Source organism: Drosophila arizonae, chromosome 4, assembly GCF_054131065.1.
Source record: "Drosophila arizonae isolate 15081-1271.41 chromosome 4, UAZ_ARI_1.0, whole genome shotgun sequence".
NCBI lineage: Eukaryota > Metazoa > Arthropoda > Insecta > Diptera > Drosophilidae > Drosophila > Drosophila arizonae.
The window spans coordinates 26110734-26134833 of record NC_142924.1 but is presented as its reverse complement, the minus strand read 5'-3'; the positions used below and the strand labels follow the sequence as shown (position 1 = coordinate 26134833).

At 40.9% G+C, this 24100-nt stretch overlaps 2 protein-coding genes across 5 annotated transcripts in view; both read left to right on the top strand.

Annotated features, from left to right (window-relative positions):
* The first annotated feature begins 3531 nt into the window (after positions 1-3531).
* Positions 3532-24100, top strand: part of Nca (neurocalcin homolog) — a 54116-nt gene continuing 33547 nt past the window's right edge. Inside the window, exon 1 of one of the 3 annotated variants that reach the window (XM_089466671.1) lies at positions 3532-3673. Coding sequence is in view for 1 of the 3 variants with exons in the window: in XM_089466673.1 (XP_089322799.1) it covers positions 3640-3673 (34 nt within the window). In the remaining 2 variants the exon portion in view is untranslated. The remainder of the gene's footprint in view (positions 3674-24100) is intronic. The other 2 variants (XM_089466673.1, XM_089466670.1) reach the window with 2 other exon arrangements.
* The window catches only part of LOC108620374 (neuronal calcium sensor 2), a 32528-nt gene continuing 12063 nt past the window's right edge, over positions 3636-24100 (top strand). Inside the window, exon 1 of one of the 2 annotated variants that reach the window (XM_089466674.1) lies at positions 3636-3673. The gene's annotated coding sequence lies outside the window, so the exon portion shown is untranslated. The remainder of the gene's footprint in view (positions 3674-24100) is intronic. The other variant, XM_089466676.1, reaches the window with a different exon arrangement.

Sequence of the window (24100 nt, the reverse complement as noted above, 5' to 3'; positions counted from 1 at the left end):
TGGAGTGCATCGCTACTGAATTTTTCATTCAGAAGGGCTGCTCCGGCAGGGTTATGCGTCAATAGAGTTTTGTTTGTCAGTAATGTCATTTTCTTTCCGACCTCATCGTAGTAGTTTAACAATGATTGGTTGCCCTGCCTCAGAGTACTTAGCTGCTGATGGATAGCGTGTACTGGAGTTTTGTCAGCATACGTGAAATCCAACCTAGCTATGACTGCTTTAAAATTTAACACTGTGTTAAATGACGTAAGCACCGCATCTGCTGAGCCTCTTACTTTGTTGCGTATTATAACTACCGCTTGATAATGTCTTGAACTGCCATTATACGGCTCAAATACTTTATAAGCGGCACTAGCCACTGTTTTCCGTCGAACTCTGGGATGGATGCTCGTCGCATTTAATTCCAGGTACCTCGTAAGTTTCTATATGAGGAGCTGACCCTTGAAGCCCAGCAAATTTCTGATTAAGAGTGTCAATTTTTTCTTCAAATCTAAGTGCCTACTGTTCGAGGGCATTTGAGCATTTGAGCTGCGCGCATTTGAGCTTCGAGCTGTGCTACTTGCTCGTCTGTCATTTTTCTGTCTTTTATTTTTCTATGCTCTAAGTAGGAAGATATTAATTCTTCTCCGCTGCTGTCGTCTGATCTGTCAACACCCTGCATTCGTTTAGAATGTCAAGCCGAGATCACTTTACAATACAAGTATTTTCAACGAAGTTCAGTAGAAAAATTTTGAAAAAAAAAAAAATAAAAATTTCTGTGTAGAAGTGAAGAAATAAAATATTTATATTTATTCTTTCAAATCGTAATTGTTAGGTTTGGAAAAAGTGTTATTCTATTTTTAACGTATCTAGCGTTGATTTTATTCTTTTGTCTTTTTATACCCTGAACCCATTTTCAATGGGAAATCAGGGTATAATGGTTTTGTTGAAATGTATGTAACAGGCAGAAGGAGGCGTGGCAGACCCCACAAAGTATATATATTCTTGATCAGGGCGACGAGCTGAGTTGATTTGGCCCTGTCCGTCTGTCTGTCCGTCTGTCCGTATGTATGAACGCGTCGATTTCAGAAGATATAAGAGCTAGAGACTTCAAATTTTTTTAAAATGTCCGTAATTACAGCGCGCATATCAAGTTTATCATTAAAAATCGATAACTCATCCCGATCTTTTTTTATCGATAAAAAACCTTATCGAAACCCAGTTATAAAATTATATCTTCTACACCTTTATAGCTAGAGTCTCCAAATTTTTAATGTATGCTTATATGCAATTTATACAATTTCGGTTTTTGTTAAAATTAACCCCTCACCCTTAAATTCACCCCCTGACCCTCACTTTTGTAAAAAGCGTATTTCAAATACTAGAGACTTGTGCTTTAGCAATTACATGCATATCCATGTTATAAACATAATCTAAAAGTTTCATGAAGATCGTACGTCCACAAAAAAAGTTATTAAACAATTAAGTTCTCATAGTAAGCGCTCACTGCCGCCCATGCGTGTTTATGCTTGTGTGTGTATATGTATGTAATTGTTTGTGTATGTGTGTGTGTGTGTATGTGTGTGTATGTATGCCCGTGTGTGCGTGCGTGTGTCTGTGTGTGTGTGTGTGTGTGCGTGTTTCTTGTGTAAGCTGAAAGTCGCGAAAAATTATTGAAATAGCTATTACTCCAAGGGTTCAGGGGATCTCGTAGTCGAGTAGTCTCGACTAGAGTTTTCTTACTTGTTTTTTGGTGGTGTTTTGGTTTTACTAACAAAATGTGTAGTTGTGACCATCTATATATATTTTCTGTGTTGATATTTGCAGATTTAATATTTATTTGGTCAATAGCTTCCAACCCTGATAGCATTAATAAAATTATGTTTTTAAATTCTAATATTATTAATTAATTATTTGTAATAAATATAAGTTAAAAATTCCACAACAAAAAATACATTGCAAACATATTTCTTTATTTTTTCCTCTTTCTTTTAACAAATAACACACTCAGCAGAAAACAGCTGACAATTTTCGAATGTATTCAATATATGTACAACATTTAATAGCTTCTGCTGCTCACTCACTCACTTCGTTTCTTTTCGGGTATATTTTTGTGCAGCCGAGAGAAACACGACTTCAGTTACTCACTCATTCTCATTTCGTTTTGTACAAGTATTCACTCAATTCAATGATGACTTTGTATATTTGAATGTGTTTTTTTTGCCATTCATGCAGACGTCTATTAGATACTACTCCACTTCGTATTGGTTCGGCTCAGTCTCTTGAGGCTCGAGCAGTGAAAATATTGCACGACAAAGTCCGTCCGCTGCAAGCGCTCAAACGAAATGGTCCCATTCTTATATAAAGTACGGCTATGCGCTATTTGTCCTACTCTGTCTCTCTCTCTCTCTCTCGCTCTCGCTCTATCTCTCACTCTATCTCTCTCTCTCTCTCTCTCGCTCTATCTCTCACTCTATCTCTCTCTCTCTCTCTCTCTCTCTCTCACTCTATCTCTCTCTTTTGTCTCTCAATTCACCGAACTCAGTTGCGCACAAAAATTTAATTTTGTTCGCGACGATCCCAGCTCTTTCCTTTTGACTGAAGGGTATACCTACATTATAAAAGCGTTTGTCACGCTCATGCAAGCGTTTCGATGGTTATTCGTGGGAAGGGTATGAAAGTTTGTAGAAAATTTTGTTCTACATGTCTAGTCTATGTGTTCTCTGGCACTGACTACAGGACACATAGACCGGACAAATAGTGTAAAGCGTTTTGCACACTTTTTATTCGAGCATTAGTTCCCAGACCACTTCGTATTTGCTCGGCTCCTCACTTTTAGGCTCGGACTACGAAAATATGGGAACACAAAATCATTTCTCTTCATGCGCTCGGCCGAGATGATCGACTGTTGAACAAAATATCCCTCTACGCTGAATGTTTCCCTTGCTCTCTCTCTCTCTCTCACGTTTCGCTCTGCTCTCTCAAATATGTATGTATATGTATGTATGCATGTTAGCACAAGCAGCCGCTCACGAAAATTGAAATTTCGTCGCAGCAAGAACCCATGTCTTCCATTTTGAGTGAATAGTATTCCGAACTCTTCAAGCCGTTTGCCATGCGTTTTCGTTATTATTTGTGGGAAGAGTATGAAAGCGTTGGTGCGCATAATGAAAATGCTTTCGCGACGAGCATGCACACACACACTTATAGTATGCTACATGGACTATGAGCATTTGTACGCCTGTGTGCGGAGCTCTTGCTACCTGTAGCAATTTTTAAGCCCAGCATTTGTGAAGTGCTCACATACATATGTATGTATCTATGTACATTTGATTGTGTGTACGCACGGGATGCGATGCTCACAATTATGTGATATCACTTGTAGAAGCATTTGTATGCCTCTGTGCCTTTACATGTGCGTGTGTGTATGCGTTTGTATGTATGCATGGGACATGAAAATGTGTTCTGTGGTTAGTGGTCAGTGTTAGTGCTTCAGATCGCAGTTCTGATATCGATGTATCGTGAAAGCAATATTTCATGCTATCGATACGAACTTAGCATCTCTAACAGCCACCCTAAAATTTTTTGTATTGATTGTGTTTTGCTCCAGCATTTGTTTTGCCATCAAATATATTATCAAACTGTTTACATTAAGAGTGTATGTCAAGTTCAGTTATTCTGTTGTGCGATACAGGTAGGAGGAGTATTATGTGTGCTTCTTGCAAATAAATATGCTAACGTACACATTGTTTTTGTGCTTATAAAATATGTACATTTACATTTACATATGTATACATATATATGAATATGAATATAAAATTATGGAAATAAATATGGCTTGCTTAAAAGATATTTCCCTAATCAGTAAATATTTACAGTAATCGGAATTAAAAACATTTTTTTTAAGTCAATACTCTTAAATGTAGAGAGAGAAGGTTGATCAGTATTTCTAACAAACTCGTTTTCTAGTGTGTATGTCCCATATTTTGTCACTATTGTAATGTGATGCTTGAGTAACATTATTGATAATATAATATACATATAATATCAGCGTCCGTGACAAATAAACTATAATTCGCGACTTAATAAATACACATATGTATTTAACTGATATGCTTTCTTCATTTCCAAATTTATATACAGTGGACCAATAATGTCTTCGTACAGCAAGGGTTTTTTCTTTGGCAACGAATAAGTGATGCATGATAGGCAAAAATTAAAAATTTAAATTTACATATTTATTAACTAATATTTTAACAACAAATTAGAAAAAAAATAATAATTTCAATATAGTGCTTATAACTAAAAACCATTAAAAAAAAAGCGAGTTTTTGTCTCCAATAAAATGGTCGTACACTTAACTAACTTTGTGTTTTGTCAATTTTCTATAAGTTTGGATTTTGAACTAATGTGGTGTGCTCGATCAGATTGGGGAGTGTTGTATGCCAAATACATTTTGGTGTTATGTGCCATATGTTTAGGATCATTGTCTTGTTGAAAATAATAAGACCGTTTTAAACCTAGCATTTCTACACATGGAGCCAAATTCTTTTTTAAAATGTCAATGTATTTAAGGTAGTCCATACAACCCCATACCATCACACCACCATCACCATGCTTTACTGTCTTAATTGTGTTTTTGTGGATCTAGTGCCTCTCCAGCTCTTCTCCACACAAGCCGTCGTCCATCTGATCCAAATATATTATACTTTGATTCGTCTGAGAATAATATATCAAGCCAGAACTCAATTGGTGCATTTTTGTACTGATAAGCAAACTCCAAACGTTTTTTGCGATTAGCGCTACTTATAAAGGGTTTTCGTCTCGGAGTGCACGACTTATACCCGCTGGCAACTATGGTTTTTCAAATAGTTTCTCGGTGCACTTCCTTGTTCGATGACTTTAAAAACTCTGCACTTATCACATTTGCACTAAAAAATGGATCCGAGGAGTTTGTAAAATTTTTCGGTCATCCTGATTTTGGCTTATTTTCTACTCGCTCTTCATATTTAAACCTTCAAATGGAAGATTGTATTATTGATTGATTGATTATTGACGCAATTTCCGCATAGGATTTTTGTTGCTTAACATGCATATTTAAAATAATATGGCGTTCTTCAATTGTTAAATGTTTTCCTGGCATTTTTAATCAGTTTTTGTTCAGTCGCCGACTAAATGTGCATAAATTTTAATTCGAATTTATTTCACACATAAGCATAGCTTGAAAACAACGCAATCATTTTATTTTGTATGCACTGTTAACGAGCACAACCGAAAAATTGTATACACACTTGCTCTCGCTCTCAACAGGAAGCTTCGTTTCTTCTAGTTTTGTTTTCTCTCGGCTACATTGAGTTGAGCTATTCGTGTGTCGTTCATTCATTGAGCATCGTTTAGGGAGCGATACGATTTGAGCAAAATAGAAAAAATGTAAACGGTTGTTTTCCGAACGAGAACGAACTCGACGAGCAATCATTACAATCGGTTGCTCTCTGAGTTTTTTTCAAAGTTGTGAGTGAAAGACATTTATTTACAGACAACCCGAAACGGTTAACAGTTGCAAACTATGCACATAAGCAATATTTCTCAAAAAAAAAAAAAAAAACGTTATCATTTTCGCTTTTTGTCTGCAGTTAAAGTTCTAAGAAAGTACCCTGTACGAAGACTTTATTGAAAGCAAAAACTCAGTTAGTTATAACTTTTATGCTAAGCAAAATATTGAAATTAGTTTTTTTCTAATTTGTTGTTAAAATATCTATATATATAAAAGAGAGTTGTGTAAAAGTGTCCAAGCACTTATAACTCGAGATCTGCTGGACCAATTTTCATGGTATTTTATTTGTTGGATTTGTCTCCGCAACGAGTTTAGTATAGGGTCTTAAAAATACTGAAAAAATTTGCCGAATACTTGAAAAACGCGGTTTTTTCCCCAAATGTTCAAATTTTTTTTATACCCAGTAGGCTTGGTAACAGTGACAGTTTTGACAATAGTGTAGAAGTAAATAAACAAATGTAGTCAGTCAGTCTACGGCACAGCCTCGAGCAGGCCAGACTATTCAACAAAAAAAAAAAAAGACTATTCAACAAAAAAAAATTTTTTTCCTAATCAAAAAGAAAAATATTTCAAATCAAAAATCTGCAAAAATTCAAAAAAAAAATCAAAAGATTAAAACCTGACTGTTCAAAAAATAAATAAAAAATTTAAAATTCGAAATTCAAAAAAAAAAAAAAAAAAGTTAATTATTAAAAAGTGTATTTTTGGCTTTTTATATTTTTGGACTTTTAAACATTCTAAATATTTCAAATCAAAAATCTGAAAAAATTAAAAAAAAAAAATCAAAAGATTAAAACCTGACTAATCAAAAATAAATAAAAAATTAAAAATTCGAAATTTAAAAAAAAAAGTTAATTATTAAAAAGTGTATTTTTGGCTTTTTATATTTTTGGACTTTTACAAAAGCTAAATATCTCGAAAGTTCAGGTATTTGTTTGTCTCAAACATAAATTTGTGTAAATTATTTATATTTATATTTCTCGATTGATTTATATGGTTTTGTGCGAGGGCAGTATTACTATTAATAAAAATGCCGCGTCCTAGAAGATCTAATCTTTCCCGGCGGACCCATAATGCAATTAGGCATCGGAATATCGCGAGTCAATTATCTGACGAAGAGCGAGAAATCGCCCGAGAAAGGCTCCGCGTTAGTACCCAGCAAAGAAGGGCCTTAATTCGTGCTTCTCAAAGAGAGGCAGCCCGTGAAATGGCAATAAGAAATGGTTCAAGGATTGATTTGAATCGAGCAGCGTTTCGATATGATTGCACCATTGATTACAGCTTGAATCGTTTAGTTTGCATTGGTCCAATGGACGTTGTTTGCCAGCATTGTGGCGCATTGAAGTTTGCTGGTGAAACGCCCGGTTTGTGCTGCCTTAGTGGTAAAGTGACATTGCCATTAGTGGTCTCGCCACCAGAGCATTGCGTTCCCTGCTTTACGGCGAAACACTAGAATCACGACATTTTCTAACGAGCACTCAAAAATACAATGCCTGTTTTCAAATGACTTCATTTGGGGCGAAAATTATTGGTAACGGATATAATCCGACATTTAAGGTAATTTACGTTAAAAATGTTATTTTCTATGACTGTCAAAATAAAAAAAATAAAAAAAAATTTTGGAATAATGTAGTTTGTTAGATTTATGTAAAAAGTGTTTGTAAATCTAACTATAACTATGGCTTTGAATTTAAAGATTCAAGGCCAGATTTGCCATCGCATTGGATCATTGCAACCTATTGAAGATGCACAGCAAAAATTCTTGCAAATATACTTCATGGGCAATATGGAAGAACAACTTGACCGGCGTCAAGAAATGAACACAGCTATGAAAAGAGCAATTCTCCAAGATTTGCATGCTTAGAAATTTAAACCAACCAAAACTGTGCAATGGAACGCGTTTGGTGATAAGAAAACTGATGAGCAATGTGATTCACGCGTCGATACTCAAAGGAAAATTTAAAGATGAGGAAGTTCTTATTCCTAGGATTCCGATGATCTCAAAAGATATGCCCTTTGAATTTATTTGAATTCTCGCTTCGTCTTCGCCATGACGATCAACAAGTCACAGGGCCAATCTTTGACTATTTGTGGCCTCAATCTAGAAAATGTGTGTTTTTCTCATGGTCAATTGAACGTGGCAAGCTCACGTGTTGGCAAACCATCCGCATTATTTGTTCTTGCACCTGACCAAAAAACGAAGAATGTCCTTTACAAGGCGCTTGAATGAAAATCCGATTAATAAATTAATCAGAGTGTATCCCAACCTGAACAACATAGCTTTCAACAATTTTTTACCTAGAAATAATATAGAGGGCAATGCAACGTTTGCCGGGCCAGCTAGTTAGTTAATAAATCTGTAAATTTAAATTTTTAATTTTTGCCCATCTTGCATCACTTATTTGTTGCCAAAGAAAAAATCATTGCTGTACGAAGACATTATTGGTCCACTGTATGTACAGTGTGCCTAAAAAGTATTGGCATTACTGTATGCTTAAACTTTTTTTTGAATACAGCTACATATAAATAAATGAACATTTATCTTTATTAAAGCAATGTATTCTAATAATATTTGACAACAACAAAAATTACATTTGCCTAGAACTAAAATATAAATATATACACAAATTATAACAAATTATAACTGTAGATGTGCTGGACCAATTTTCATGGTCTCCAAATAGCAAAATATATCTATATATATATCACAGATATGCATGTATTTGCCAAAGCACAACTCTAGTATTTGAAATACGCTTTTCACAAACATGGCGGTGATGTGGTGGTTATAAGGGTTGGGGGTAAATTTTAACAAAAACCGAAATTGCATAAATTGCATATAAGCATACATAAAAATTTGGAGACTAACAATAAAGGTGTAGTAGATATAATTTTCATTTTTTGGTTTTCGATAAGGTTTTTTATCGATAACAAAATAACGCGGCAATTTATTTCATGAAGAAAGTACATCCACAAGAAAAATTATGAAACAATGAAGCTCCCATAGTAAGTCAACACTGCAGCCAATGCGTGTTTATGAGTGGCTGCTTGAGTATGTGTATGTGTGTGTGTGTGTATGCGAGTGCATGTGTTTTTTTTTTTTTTTTTTTTTTTTTTTTTATATTCATTTATTGACAAAATAACAAATTACAAATTGCGTGGTGGCTAGGATAGCGCGCGGTGCTTGCGGGACGGCCGTAAAGCATTGCTTCGCAAGCACTATGCGCTACCTTAGCCTGGGACAGCTCGTCTTCTCGATCGCTCGACTCTGCGGAGCTCCATCATCACCGTGGCCGCGAAGGTGCTTGTTAGTTCCCAAGCTTCCTCCGATTCCAGCATGGCGTTGACTAAGTTGTCCGCTCTGATGGAGCGGCCCACTGCCTCTTCCAGACGACGTCTCTCCTCCAGGAACCGTCCACATTCGAAAAGAATGTGGTTGGCGTCTTCCACATGCCCTCGCTCGCACCAGGGGCACTCGTCAGATTCCTCGTGGCCAAAGTGCTTCAAATAGCTCCGAAAGCATCCATGACCCGAGAGGATCTGCGTAAGGTAGAAGTTAACCTCGCCATGTTTGCGGTTAACCCATGGTTCAAGCTCCGGGATGAGCTTGTGCGTCCACCGCCCTTTAGCTGAGCTATTCCACCTTCTTTGCCATCGTGCGATGCTGTTCGCCCTGACAGCGTTGAGTCGCGTAGGCCCGTGCGAATTCCGCTCCACGGCTTCGGCGACCAAATACTCCAGTGGCACCATACCGGCTATGACGAGCGCCGCGTCATCGGAGATAGTCCTGAAAGCGCAGCTGACTCTGATTGCGCTCAGCCTGTAGATCGCGCAAATGCCTCGGCTGTAGCTCGGCGTTGCCATCGCTCTTGCCCATATTGGCGCAGCATAGAGGATGACAGACCTAATGACGCTCATTAGGAGGAGACGTCGTTGCTGTTTAGGTCCCCGCGTGTTAAGCATGATTCTCGAGAGAGCTCTACAAGAGTCAGCTGCCTTTTTATGCACATATTCTAAGTGCTCGCGGAAAGTTAATCTTGTGTCTATCATGACACCAAGATTTCTTATCGCCCTCTTTGTCGCAATGGTGACGCTGCCGATCTTTATATTTGCAGTTTCCACTCTTTTGCGACTGCTGACTTCGGTCTTGTGTGCCGCAAGCTCGAGCCCAGCTCCTGTCAACCAGCTTCGTATGCGATTGATACTTTCGCTGCACATATCCTCTGTATCTTTGAGCTCCTTTCCTATGGCTACGACAGCTACATCATCAGCAAAGCCAATGGTGTGCGCGCCTGCTGGTAGTTCCAAGCGCAGTACGCCGTCGTACATGATGTTCCATAGGAGAGGCCCCAGCACTGAGCCTTGGGGTACTCCAGCTGACACTGTATGAGTTTGGGGACCCTCACTCGTGTTGTATACCAGTGTTCTTCCACTGAAGTAGCTCTTTATTATCTCTCTTAGATATTTAGGGATATTATATTGTGACAGCGCATTCAGTATCATATCCCAACTAGCTGTGTTGAAGGCATTCCTTACATCCAGGGTCGCGATGATGCAGTATTCCTTCGTCCCGTGCCTCCATCTGGTGCCTTGAATAGCGGAAGTGGCCAGACCGACAACTTTGTTAAGCGCGTCCGTTGTTGACCGGGCCTTCCGGAATCCAAATTGGTTTGGTGACAGGCCTCCGGCGCTTGCAATCGCAGTCTCCAGCCTAGAGCAGATCAGTTTCTCAAACACCTTTCCCATGGTGTCTAAGAGACAGATCGGTCTGTACGAAGATGGCTCATCTAGTGGTTTGCCAGCCTTGGGTAGCAATACCAGATTCTGGGCTTTCCATTTTGCCGGGAACGTCTCTTGGATCAGGCATTCATTAAATAATTCGGCGAACGTACTTGGGTGCAAGGCGAGGGCTAGCTTTAGCGCACAATTTGGGATCCCGTCCGGCCCTGGAGCTGTGTTGGTTCTAAGACCTCGGAGAACTTCTGATATTTCTTCCTCTGTAACTAAAACAATTTCAGTGCTCGTTGAGCCCTGATCAGCAGACTCGGACTCAGGGGCGTGAATGGAGCTTAGACTTTCTGGAAAGAGTGTTTCCACAATCGATTTAAGCTCCAGACGATCCGTAGGCTGCACCTGTCTACCTGCGTATAGTCTTTTAACTACTATCTTATATGCCCTGCCCCAAGGGTCATATTCGGCTGAGTCGCACAACTGTAAAAAACATTCTCTTTTGCTTGCCCGAATGGCCTTCTTCAGCTGTCTTCTAGCTGCCTGTTAAGCTAACTGTTTCTCAAAAAACGTTGACCTACCGCGAGCCCGTTGGTAGCTTCTTCTCGCCTGGATGCATTTGCGACGAATGTCACCTATTTGCGTATTCCACCAATACGTAGGCTCATGTTGTCGCGTGAACTGCTTGCGACGTAACATGCTGCTATTGCAGGCACACTGTATTTGGGCTACCATTTGGCATGCTCTGGCCTCAGCATTACCAATTGTACCCAGAGACTGAATGGCCTCTGAAAAGACCGCGGGATCAAAAGTATCTAGCCGATACGACTCCCTCCACAATGTTGACGCTCTGGCAGGTGGCTCACCTATTGTGAACAGAAGTGCCGTATGATCGCTGCCTGTATAGCTATCGCAATGGCTCCATGTTGCTCCCCGAAAGAGGGATGAAGTGACAAAAGTAATGTCGATAACAGACCCGTATCCCGCCCGACTGAAGGTGTACTCATGGCCAGTGTTGAGCAGTGCAACATCTAGTGTCGCGAAGATCTCCAGTAGGATACGACCTCTGGCATTTGTTGTGGGGCTACCCCATTCTAGCGCCCAGGAATTAAAATCTCCAGCTATAATGGCCTTCCGACCCCTAGCATCCTCGGCAAGCTCGTCGAGCACCGTCGTGAATTCACTGAGCTGCATGCTGGGGGCCAGATAACAACTGTAAAGCCATAAGCTACCATATCGGCCACGTACGAACCCATACCCACAACGCAGCTTTGCCATTAACGTCTGTTGACCATGTCCTAGGGCAGCTGGTTCTACAGTGGTGAGGCTCACTGAGAAAAGCTACATCTATACATTTTTCCCTAATGGTCTGCTCTAGATCTTGGGCAGCAACACAATGATTTAAGTTAAGCTGCAAAAACCTTAACATTTCATTTTACGAGCAGCTTCATGGTAAGATGGGCACTTGAAGCTGCCTGCTGAATGGTCCGTCTGCTTTTCGCCTTTCCGGATGCAGAGGCTACATTTTGGTGGCTACGTGCATGCTTTGGCACTGTGACCCATCTCTCCACACCTGAAACAGGCGCCCTTTAAGTCACAGTCGTTGCCGCAGTTTGCTGCCATATGACCGTAATCGAGGCACTTGAAACAGCGTTTAGGCTGCTCCACGGCTCGGATACGGCAAACTACCCATCCTATTCTAATTTTGGACAGCTCGAGCAGAGTTTTAGCTTTCCCAATTGGAAGAGCAACCGTAGCTCTTTGCTGTCCACCAAAAGCTAGCCGAAGCGATTTGATAGCCTCAATGGGAAGTGAGTTATCCTTCAACTCCACCCTAATTGCCTCCAAGATCTCCTCTTTGGTCGCTAACTCATCTAGATCGCGAATCTCAACTTGAGCCGATTCGGTAAGTGTTTTAACTACCGCTCGGTCTCCCAAGGCCTTGCCTACAGCTTCGTGCAGAGCCTCAGCGCTATGCTCCGGCTTCCTACTCAGTTGCAGTAAAAGGTCCCCCTTAGCTGTCTTCCTAATGCCTTGAACGTCGCTGCTCAGAGTGCATGTGTGTGTGTGTGTATGCGTATGTGTGTGTGTGTTTTTAGACTCATTCACGAAAGTGAAATGAGTATATTGGATTTGTGCAATGTCCGCCTTGCTGTCCGTCCGTCTGTCCGTAAGAACGCAATCTATTTCGGCGCTATTGAAGCTAGAGACTTAAAATTTGGAACACATACTCGTGTATATCTCCGATTTATAAAGTGTTAAAATTTTCTCGATCCGCCCTCTAGGGGCGTGGCAAATCGGAAAATGCATTTTCCGATATACCAGAAATCACGTTTGTTGAAGAGCTAGAAAGCTGAAATTTGGTATGTAGGTCCGCGTCGACCACCCAAGGTCACGAGCTATGGCGGATATATCTCCGCCCATTGGGGGCGTGGCAAATCGGATAAAACTGTATCTCCTAAAGTTATAAACCCAGAATGCTGAAATTTTGCACGTAAGCTGATGTTTTAATTCTATAAAGATGGGTGAAAAAAATATATATCTACGCCTACTAGGGGCGTGGCAAATCAGACCTGAAGATATAGTGGTTTTTCGAATTCTGCTATATTTTAGGCACTATTGATGCTAGAGACCTGAAATTTGGTATATACGCGGGGTGACCACCCACGTCCAACAAGCTATGGTAGATATATGTCCGCCCATAGGGGGCGTGGCAAACCGCAAAAGTTTATATATCCTACAGTTTAAGAGCTAGAAGCTTCAAATTTTTATAGTTTAGTTACTGGTAGCCTCCTCTATCGATGCCCCAAAAATAATTTTTAAGCCTCTTTAGGGGCGTGGCATATTGAAAAATACCCTGTAATTTTCACATTTTTTGAGTGTAAGAATTCAAATTTTGCATTTAGGTAGCCGGTTGCTCGTTCTAAGAACTGGCTAAAAATGAGGAGTCTACGGCCACTAGGGGCGTGGCAATCGGCATTTACAGTGCTCGAATTGCGACATTTATATGCGTCAGCCATCTATTTATGTATTTATACCAGAGAACTGCAACAAGCCACCGGTACTCAAGGTGCACCGGGTAAATGTTGGGTGATTTTGACACCCGGGTGTTTTCAAACACCGCACAAATGAGTACAATCGCTCGCCTCACAAAAATATTTGAGTGTTTGTGCACACTAGCTGCAAAAGTGAGTAGGTATTTCTTTTGCATATGTGTGTGTGACATATGCCGGCGCTTGAGCGTCGCAAGAAAGTTGGGTGAAAAGAGATACACAACAAGTAAGAAAGCTCTAGTCGAGACTGCTCGACTACAAGATCCCCTGAACCCTTGGAGTGTTAGCTATTTCAATCATTTTTCGCGTCTTTCACACGCACGTACGCACACACAGGCATACATACACACACACGCATACAGACACAAACGCATACACACACTTACATACACACACACAAACACATACACACATACACAAACACATACACACACAAGCACCCACGCATAAACACGCATTGGCTGCAGTGTGCGCTTACTATGGGAACTTAATTGTTTAATAACTTTTTTTGTGGACGTACGATCTTCACGAAACTTTATTGCAGATTATGATTATAACATGGATATGCATGTAATTGCCAAAGCACAAGTCTCTAGTATTTGAAATACGCTTTTTACAAAAGTGAGGGTGAGGGGGTGAATTTAAGGGTGGGGGGTAAATTTTAACAAAAATCGAAATTGTATAAATTGCATATAAGCACATATAAAAAATTTGGAGACTCTAGCAATAAAGGTGTAGAAGATATAATTTTATAAGGGTTTTTATCGATAAAAAAAGATTGGGGTGAGTTATCGATTTTTAATGATAAACTCGATATCCGCGCTGTAATTACGAACATTTTACAAAAAATTTGAAGTCTCTAGCTCTTATATCTTCGGAAATCGACGCGTTCAAACATACGGACAGGCGGACAGACAGACAGACGGATAGGGCCAAATCAACTCAGCTCGTCACCCTGATCAAGAATATATATACTTTGTGGGGTCTGCCACGCCTCCTTCTGCCTGTTACATACATTTCAACAAAACCATTATACCCTGATTTCCCCATTTTCAATGGGTTCAGGGTATAAAAATTGAAGCATACAATGTGTGTGTGTGTGGCCGATGTTGAGGTTTCTTTTATGCATGCCTTCGGTTGAGATGTGTTTTTTTTTTACGTATGTACATGTTTACGTACTTGCTGCCTGAAATGCACAATAGGAAAAAATAGTGAACAAAAAAGCAATATTTAAATAAAAAATATATTTTTTTATATTTATTAAATATATTAAATAAACATTATAATACTTCATTTAATTAACAAACTAAATATATTAAAGCTTAACATAAGAGAAATATAAACAGTATATCGCAAATAACAAAATATTCTGTTTTTTTTTTTTCAGTCAAGTTTAAAATAAAAATTAAATTACAAATTATTGTTTAAAAAAAAAGAGTGTAAGAAGAGCAAATTGTCTACCGTTTTTGGACCTAATATATTTCTTTTTTCTGTTATTATGTTGCCCGCTAAAGAAAATACTCTTTCAGCTGCTGCACTACTTGAAGGTATTGCAAGAAGTTGCAATGCTAACTTAGATAATAACGGATAGCAATTTTCTTTGGTTTTCCACCACTCAATGGGTTCGAAATCCTCAGTTAAAGTAACTCTTTCACCAGAATAACTTTCAAATTCTTCTGGGGGCGATTTTAAATTGTTATTGGTCTGAGCTACCAGTTGGGAGAAGAAAAAAGTTGTTTTTGGCACAAACATATCTCTTTTAGGAATCGCTTCAAGTGGACAATTTGTTTGATTCTAATGTACACGAATTATTTTGCGAAGGTTGATTTGAAAAACGAACATAATTGTACATTTGTTCAATGCAAAAGTTTTTAATTTCTTATAATTCTTCATGTTCCATTTTTGCTGCTGGAGGATATAAAAAAAAAAGCCGCTTAAATACTTACCAAATACCTAAATTTTCTTTCCAAATCGTGTTCACATTTACTAACATTCTTGATTTAAGAACAGATATCGACGAAACATCTTCAGCATTTGGCTCACAAAGAAGCTTTATTTTGGCTATTGAGGGTAAAACATAGCACAATGAAGGAGAGCTACGTTTGTAATTCCTTAAATATTCTCTCAAAATCTTCAAGAAGTAATAATATTATTTTTAAAGTGGATATATTTACGACTATAAGTTTTTGACCTCCCTCTGTCTCACTTAATATATTATTAATTGTTGACCAGTTATTCACTATTGAATTGACCATATTGTAATTGGAATTCCATCCAGTAGGGCATGGGCTTTTTAATGTTGTGCTTAACTTGTGCTGCAAACTTGCTTTTTTAAAATACTTAACTATTTTTTTTGCAGGCGTGTAATATGTCTTTAAGCTCACATGCTTCGTCAAACGATTTTTCTAAAACATTTGAAAACAAGTAAGAACGTTGCAGTCGGGCGTTACCGACTGCGGAATACTCATTCACATCCCATCAACAATTTAGTAGTTAAGTTTCGTTCTAATACTGTAGAATATACAGGTTTTTCCGATTTGCCACGCCCCAACTGGGCGTAGACACCTCATTTTTGGTCAGTTTTTAGAAAGAGATAACGTTACCCTAACTGCAAAGTTTGAATGCTTACCCTAAAAAAATGTGAAAATTACAGGGTATTTTTCGATATGCCACGCCCCTAAAGAGGCGTAAAAATTATTTTTGGGGAATCGATAGAGGGGGCTACCAGTAACTCAACTATCCAAATTTGAAGCTTCTAGCTATTATACTTTAGGAGATATAAACTTTTGCGGTTTGCCACGCCCCCTGTGAGCGGACATATATCCGACAAAACTTTTTGGTCTTGGGTGATCAGTCCGAGTATATATACAAAATTTGAGGTCTCTGCCATCAATAGTGTCCAAAATATAGGAGAATTTAAAAAATCACTATATCTTCAGGTCCGATTTGCCACGCCCCCAACGGGCGTAGACTTATAATTTATCTTCAGACTTTATAGAATCATACCATTAGCTGACGTGCAAAATTTCATTCTAGGTTTACAACTTTAGGAGATACAGTTTTATCCGATTTGCCACGCCCCCAATGGGCGTAGATATATCCGCCATAGCTCGTGATCTTGGGTGGTCAACGCGGACCTACATACCAAGTTTCAGCTTTCTAGCTCTTCAACAAACATGATTTCTGGTATATCGGAAAATGCATTTTCCGATTTGCCAAGGCCCTAGTGGGCGGATCGGGAAAATTTTAATACTTTATAAATCGGAGATATACACGAGTATGTGTTCCAAATTTCAAGTCTCTAGCTTCAATAGCGCCGAAATAGATTGCGTTCATACGGACAGACGGACAGACGGACGGACGGACAGACGGACAAAACCAATATACTGATTCACTTTCGTGAATGAGTATAATAAATGACTACTACAATTTAATCTAATATTGTTTTCCAAAGCTTTTTTTACATTGGTGCCCCTATCTGTCACGAATTTAATGTTGTTTATGTTTTCGACATTAAATTGAGTAAAAATAGATTTCAATTTTGTAAAAATATTTTCCCGACTTTTTCGACTTTTCAAAATCCATTGATTTTAGGCCCAAAATGATGTCATTCAGCTTAAAATCTGTTAAATAATGCAGAGTGACGCCTAAAAAATTTCTATTTACATATTGGTCACTCCACATATCAATGGTAGCCGATGCTGCAATATTATCTACTGCTTCTTTAACATCATTGGATATTATAGCTCGCTTCACTTCTGCATCATTTTCCGCAATTCGACTCAATGTTGTAGCGTCGGGCAGTACGTCGTCAATGTCGACGTTTGCTCCATAAGTAGCACCGATTTTTACAAAAAATTCCACCAGGCTGCGAAAACCAATCCCGTTCACTGCAGAAAAAGGCCGACAATCTTGAACTACCCATTCCAGACACTTCTTTGTTGCCGTGATTTTGTCCAAGTTTGAAACTTTTTTTTGCTTCAGTTGGCTGTCGTAATGAGAGACAACATTTGTGCCGCGAGAAATTTGATGTTTGGTTGGCAACAAATTTTAAGACTTTTCCGCATTTGTTGCAAAAAACCCAACCTTCGAGGACGCTTTCATCTTCTTTATATATATCATACAAAATTGACCAGATTATGCTTTTGCCTTTATATTTTATAAACACCACGATTTATTTTAATTTTAATTTCCTCAGATGTCATTTCGATGCCTAAATCAAACACGAAGTAAACTAGGAAGCTAAGAAAGGAGCTAAAGCAAAATCAAAACAACCGTTACTTTGACACTTACACCATGGTGCCTGTAAAACACTTGGGTGTCATACATGTGTTTTGTCTACTTTTGTTTGTTACTCATTGCTCGTTTCACACTCTCGCTTTTTTTCTACGTTCGCTGTAAGTGTAAGTGGGACCGGCAAGCGTTGACGAGAAATACTTGGGTGACAAGCAAAAAGAAAACGGTACATTGTTGTGAGTGACAGCAAGATATTGCCTGCATGAGCAGCACTCACACAATTTTTTATAAGTGAGTGTTTATGATTTGCTGACCCAGTGTTGATTAGCACCGGCACACAAATTTTATTGAGTGTGAGTAAGGTGGCAAAAATTGGCACACTTGCAGCTCTCTGATTTATACACATAAATAGGCTTAATAGGCATTGATAGCACGGAAGGAAACATTTTTATAAAATTAATAAAATATAAAAAAGCTAAAATAACAAAAATTTTCAATTTACAAAAACGCGTTTTCCGCGGGATTTGAACTCGCACCCAAGCCGAATAGCATGTTCATGTCAAAATATCTAAAATAAAGATCGCCGGCTCTTCTGCCTACAGCAGCACAAGAACAACAGTAGTTAAAACGAAATCACATTATTGTTATGACGCCACATAGCAAAGAAAAGCTAGAGTGGTGGCTGGAATTTGAGTTTTGCCAGCGCCATTTGCAGAAGTGAGGTGGCGTAGTGTGCCTGATCGAGAAGTCGCGGTTCGAATCCCGATCGGTGCAACTGATGTTGACTTTTTTAATTGTTTCAAAATATTTTTATATTTTATATTTTTTATTTATATTTTTAAATACACCGAAATTTACATTTTAACCATACTTAATGTGCGTTTTTAATAGTTTGATTATTCTAGCAGATTCTTAGAATCACATCAGCAGTTAGTGTCGTTTAGTTTTGGTAGATGGCGCTGCAGCAGTGAATCTATTTGAGTTTTGCCAGCGCCACTGGCAGGAGTGAGGTGGCCTAGTGTGTTAGCTGCATGACGCTCGATCGAGAAGTCGCGGTTCGAATCCCGATCGGTCGAACTGATGTTAATTTTTTTTATTTGTTTCAAAATATTTTTATATTTTATTAAATGAGTTTGGTATTTTATTTATATTTTTAAATACATCGAAATTGAAATTTCAGCCATACTAAATGAGCATTTTTATTTGTTGGGTTCAGGGTAGTATCTAGTCGAGCACTCTCGACTAGAGTTTTCTTACTTGTTAAATGAAAAGTTCAACCTGAGATTTTAGCGAAACCTTAAGTGACAATTTATTACACATAATTTTAAATTATTAGAAATTGGCACATCTTTAAAATGTTTTTTATTTGATTCAAAAATATTGAGTAGTTTTTTATACCCTGAACCCATTTTCAATGGGAAATCAGGGTATAATGGTTTTGTTGAAATGTATGTAACAGGGAGAAGGAGGCGTGGCAGACCCCACAAAGTATATATATTCTTGATCAGGGCGACGAGCTGAGTTGATTTGGCCCTGTCCGTCTGTCTGTCCGTCTGTCCGTCTATCCGTATGTATGAACGCGTCGATTTCAGAAGATATAAGAGCTAGAGACTTCAAATTTTTTTTAAAATGTCCGTAATTACAGCGCGCATATCAAGTTTATCATTAAAAATCGATAACTCATCCCGATCTTTTTTTATCGATAAAAACCTTATCGAAAACCAGTTATAAAATTATATCTTCTACACCCTTATTGCTAGTCTCCAAATTTTTAATGTATGCTTATATGCATTTTATACAATTTCGGTTTTTGTTAAAATTTACCCCCCACCCTTAAATTCACCCTCTCACCCTCACTTTTGTAAAAAGCGCATTTCAAATACTAGAGACTTGTGCTTTGGCAATTACATGCATATCCATGTTATAATCATAATCTGAAAGTTTCATGAAGATCGTACGTCCACAAAAAGTTATTAAGCAATTAAGTTCTCTTAGTAAGCGCTCACTGCCGCCCATGCGTGTTTATGCTTGTGTGTGTATATGTATGTAATTGTTTGTGTATGTGTGTGTGTGTGTGTGTGTGTGTATGTGTGTGTATGTATGTGTGTGTTTTTTTTTTTTTATATTCATTTATTGACAAAATTATATAACAAATTGCAAGTTGCGTGGTGGCTAGGATAGCGCGCGGTGCTTGCGGGACGGCCGTAAAGCATTGCTTCGCAAGCACTATGCGCTACCTTAGCCTGGGACAGCTCGTCTTCTCGATCGCTCGACTCTGCGGAGCTCCATCATCACCGTGGCCGCGAAGGTGCTTGTTAGTTCCCAAGCTTCCTCCGATTCCAGCATGGCGTTGACTAAGTTGTCCGCTCTGATGGAGCGGCCCACTGCCTCTTCCAGACGACGCCTCTCCTCCAGGAACCGTCCACATTCGAAAAGAATGTGGTTGGCGTCTTCCACATGCCCTCGCTCGCACCAGGGGCACTCGTCAGATTCCTCGTGGCCAAAGCGCTTCAAATAGCTCCGAAAGCATCCATGACCCGAGAGGATCTGCGTAAGGTAGAAGTTAACCTCGCCATGTTTGCGGTTAACCCATGGTTCAAGCTCCGGGATGAGCTTGTGCGTCCACCGCCCTTTAGCTGAGCTATTCCACCTTCTTTGCCATCGTGCGATGCTGTTCGCCCTGACAGCGTTGAGTCGCGTAGGCCCGTGCGAATTCCGCTCCACGGCTTCGGCGACCAAATACTCCAGTGGCACCATACCGGCTATGACGAGCGCCGCGTCATCGGAGATAGTCCTGAAAGCGCAGCTGACTCTGATTGCGCTCAGCCTGTAGATCGCGCAAATGCCTCGGCTGTAGCTCGGCGTTGCCATCGCTCTTGCCCATATTGGCGCAGCATAGAGGATGACAGACCTAATGACGCTCATTAGGAGGAGACGTCGTTGCTGTTTAGGTCCCCGCGTGTTAAGCATGATTCTCGAGAGAGCTCTACAAGAATCAGCTGCCTTTTTATGCACATATTCTAAGTGCTCGCGGAAAGTTAATCTTGTGTCTATCATGACACCAAGATATCGTATCGCCCTCTTTGACGCAATGGTGACGCTGCCGATCTTTATATTTGCAGTTTCCACTCTTTTGCGACTGCTGACTTCGGTCTTGTGTGCCGCAAGCTCGAGCCCAGCTCCTGTCAACCAGCTTCGTATGCGATTGATACTTTCGCTGCACATATCCTCTGTATCTTTGAGCTCCTTTCCTATGGCTACGACAGCTACATCATCAGCAAAGCCAATGGTGTGCGCGCCTGCTGGTAGTTCCAAGCGCAGTACGCCGTCGTACATGATGTTCCATAGGAGAGGCCCCAGCACTGAGCCTTGGGGTACTCCAGCTGACACTGTATGAGTTTGGGGACCCTCACTCGTGTTGTATACCAGTGTTCTTCCTCTGAAGTAGCTCTTTATTATCTCTCTTAGATATTTAGGGATATTATATTGTGACAGCGGATTCAGTATCATATCCCAACTAGCTGTGTTGAAGGCATTCCTTACATCCAGGGTCGCGATGATACAGTATTCCTTCGTCCCGTGCCTCCATCTGGTGCCTTGAATAGCGGAAGTGGCCAGACCAAGAACTTTGTTAAGCGCGTCCGTTGTTGACCGGGCCTTCCGGAATCCAAATTGGTTTGGTGACAGGCCTCCGGCGCTTGCAATCGCAGTCTCCAGCCTAGAGCAGATCAGTTTCTCAAACACCTTTCCCATGGTGTCTAAGAGACAGATCGGTCTGTACGAAGATGGCTCATCTGGTGGTTTGCCAGCCTTGGGTAGCAATACCAGATTCTGGGCTTTCCATTTTGCCGGGAACGTCTCTTGGATCAGGCATTCGTTAAATAATTCGGCGAACGTACTTGGGTGCAAGGCGAGGGCTAGCTTTAGCGCACGATTTGGGATCCCGTCCGGCCCTAGAGCTGTGTTGGTTCTAAGACCTCGGAGAACTACTGATATTTCTTCCTCTGTAACTAAAACAATTTCAGTGTTCGTTGAGCCCTGATCAGCAGACTCGGACCCAGGGGCGTGAATGGATCTTAAACGTTCTGGAAAGAGCGTTTCCACAATCGGTTTAAGCTCCAGACGATCCGTAGGCTGCACCTGTCTACCTGCGTATAGTCTTTTAACTACTATCTTATATGCCCTGCCCCAAGGGTCATATTCGGCTGAGTCGCACAACTCTAAAAAGCATTCTCTTTTGCTTGCCCGAATGGCCCTCTTCAGTTGTCTTCTAGCTGCCTGGTAAGCTTATTGTTTCTCAAAAAACGTAGACCTACCGCGAGCCTGTTGGTAGCTTCTTCTCGCCTGGATGCATTTGCGACGAATGTCACCTATTTGTGCATTCCACCAATACGTAGGCTCTTGTTGTCGCGTGAACTTGCGGCGTAACATGCTGCTATTGCAGGCACTCTGTATTTGGGCTACCATTTGGCATGCTCTGGCCTCAGCATTACCAATTGTGCCCAGAGACTGAATGGCCTCTGAAAAGACCGCGGGGTCAAAAGTATCTAGCCGATACGACTCCCACCACAATGTTGACGCCCTAGCAGGTGGCTCACCTATTGTGAACAGAAGTGCCGTATGATCGCTGCCTGTATAGCTATCGCAATGGCTCCATGTTGTTCCCCGAAAGAGGGATGAAGTGACAAAAGTAATGTCGATAACAGACCCGTATCCCGCCCGACTGAAGGTGTACTCATGGCCAGTGTTGAGCAGTGCAACATCTAGTGTCGCGAAGATCTCCAGTAGGATACGACCTCTGGCATTTGTTGTTGGGCTACCCCATTCTAGCGCCCAGGAGTTAAAATCTCCAGCTATAATGGCCTTCCGACCCCTGGCATCCTCGGCAAGCTCGTCGAGCACCGTCGTGAATTCACTGAGCTGCATGCTGGGGGCCAGATAGCAACTGTAAAGCCACAAGCTACCATATCGGCCACGTACGAACCCATTGAATGACTTAACATTCGAAAGTACGTTCGTTGAGTTGCCGCATACCCACAACGCAGCTTTGCCATTGACGTCTGTTGACCATGTCCTAGGGCAGCTGGTTCTACAGTGGTGAGGCTCACTGAGAAAAGCTACATCTATACATTTTTCCCTAATGGTCTGCTCTAGAAGATCTTGGGCAGCAACACAATGATTTAAGTTAAGCTGCAAAAACCTTAACATTTCATTTTACGAGCAGCTTCACGGTAAGATGGGCACTTGAAGCTGCCTGCTGAATGGTCCGTCTGCTTTTCACCTTTCCGGATGCAGAGGCTACATTTTGGTGGCTTGGTGCATGCTTTGGCACTGTGACCCATCTCTCCACACCTGAAACAGGCGCCCTTTAAGTCACAGTCGCTGCCGCAGTTTGCTGCCATATGACCGTAATCGAGGCACTTGAAACAGCGTTTAGGCTGCTCCACGGCTCGGATACGGCAAACTACCCATCCTATTCTAATTTTGGACAGCTCGAGCAGAGTTTTAGCTTTCCCAATTGGGAGAGCAACCGTAGCTCTTTGCTGTCCACCGAAAGCTGGCCGAAGCGATTTGATAGCCTCAATGGGGAGTGAGCTATCCTTCAACTCCACCCTAATTGCCTCCAAGATCTCCTCTTTGGTCGCTAACTCATCTAGATCGCGAATCTCAACTTGCGCCGATTCGGTAAGTGTTTTAACTACCGCTCGGTCTCCCAAGGCCTTGTCTACAGCTTCGTGCAGAGCCTCAGCGCTATGCTCCGGCTTCCTACTCAGTTGCAGTAAAAGGTCCCCCTTAGCTGTCTTCCTAATGCCTTGAACGTCGCTGCTCAGATGCTTCAAATTTGGGTCGTTTTTAACTACACGAAGCATGTCCGCATAGCTGCAACCCCCTACGCCTGAAATCGCAATCGCGTCAGTCCTGGGACGTTTTTGCATAGGCTTTCGCCCTTTGACGACTGTCCAGCTGCTCTGGTTTGTCTGTCGGGCGGCCTGGTTTGAAGTTTCAGATTCAGCTGTAGCCCGTAGAGCCATTGGTTCTTTTGGGTTCACTGCACTTCTATTGGGCCTCGGCTTTTTTGAGGGAGTTTTCCTCTGTTCGGAGGCGATTTCCCTCGACCGCTTGGGAGTATTGCTACCTACTGTAGCACTAATGCTCGCTGCCTTAAAGTTTTCGCCTACTTTTTTGAGTGGCGTGGTCTGCACCTCACAGTTTTTAACCGAACGGTTGCAGAACGCTTCGGCCGTCTTGTGAAGGCTGACCAGCCTAGCCAGCTCCTCTCTCATTAAGGCATTTATATGCCGCTGACCCCCAAATAAGGCAGACAAACCCTCTAGTGTAGCTCCTATTTGAGCTAACGCTTCTTTTAGTGACTTGGGTGCCTGGCACTCAGCCACTGGAGCCTGGATAGAAGTCGACGGCTGCGCCAACACCCTCTGTTGTTGCTGCGGCGATCGCTGCAACGAGGAACGACGCGCAAAAGCTTGCAGCTCGTCCTCCATCATGGCATCCATTTCTGCTCCGACTACCACGGCGTGAAGCCTGTAGTGGG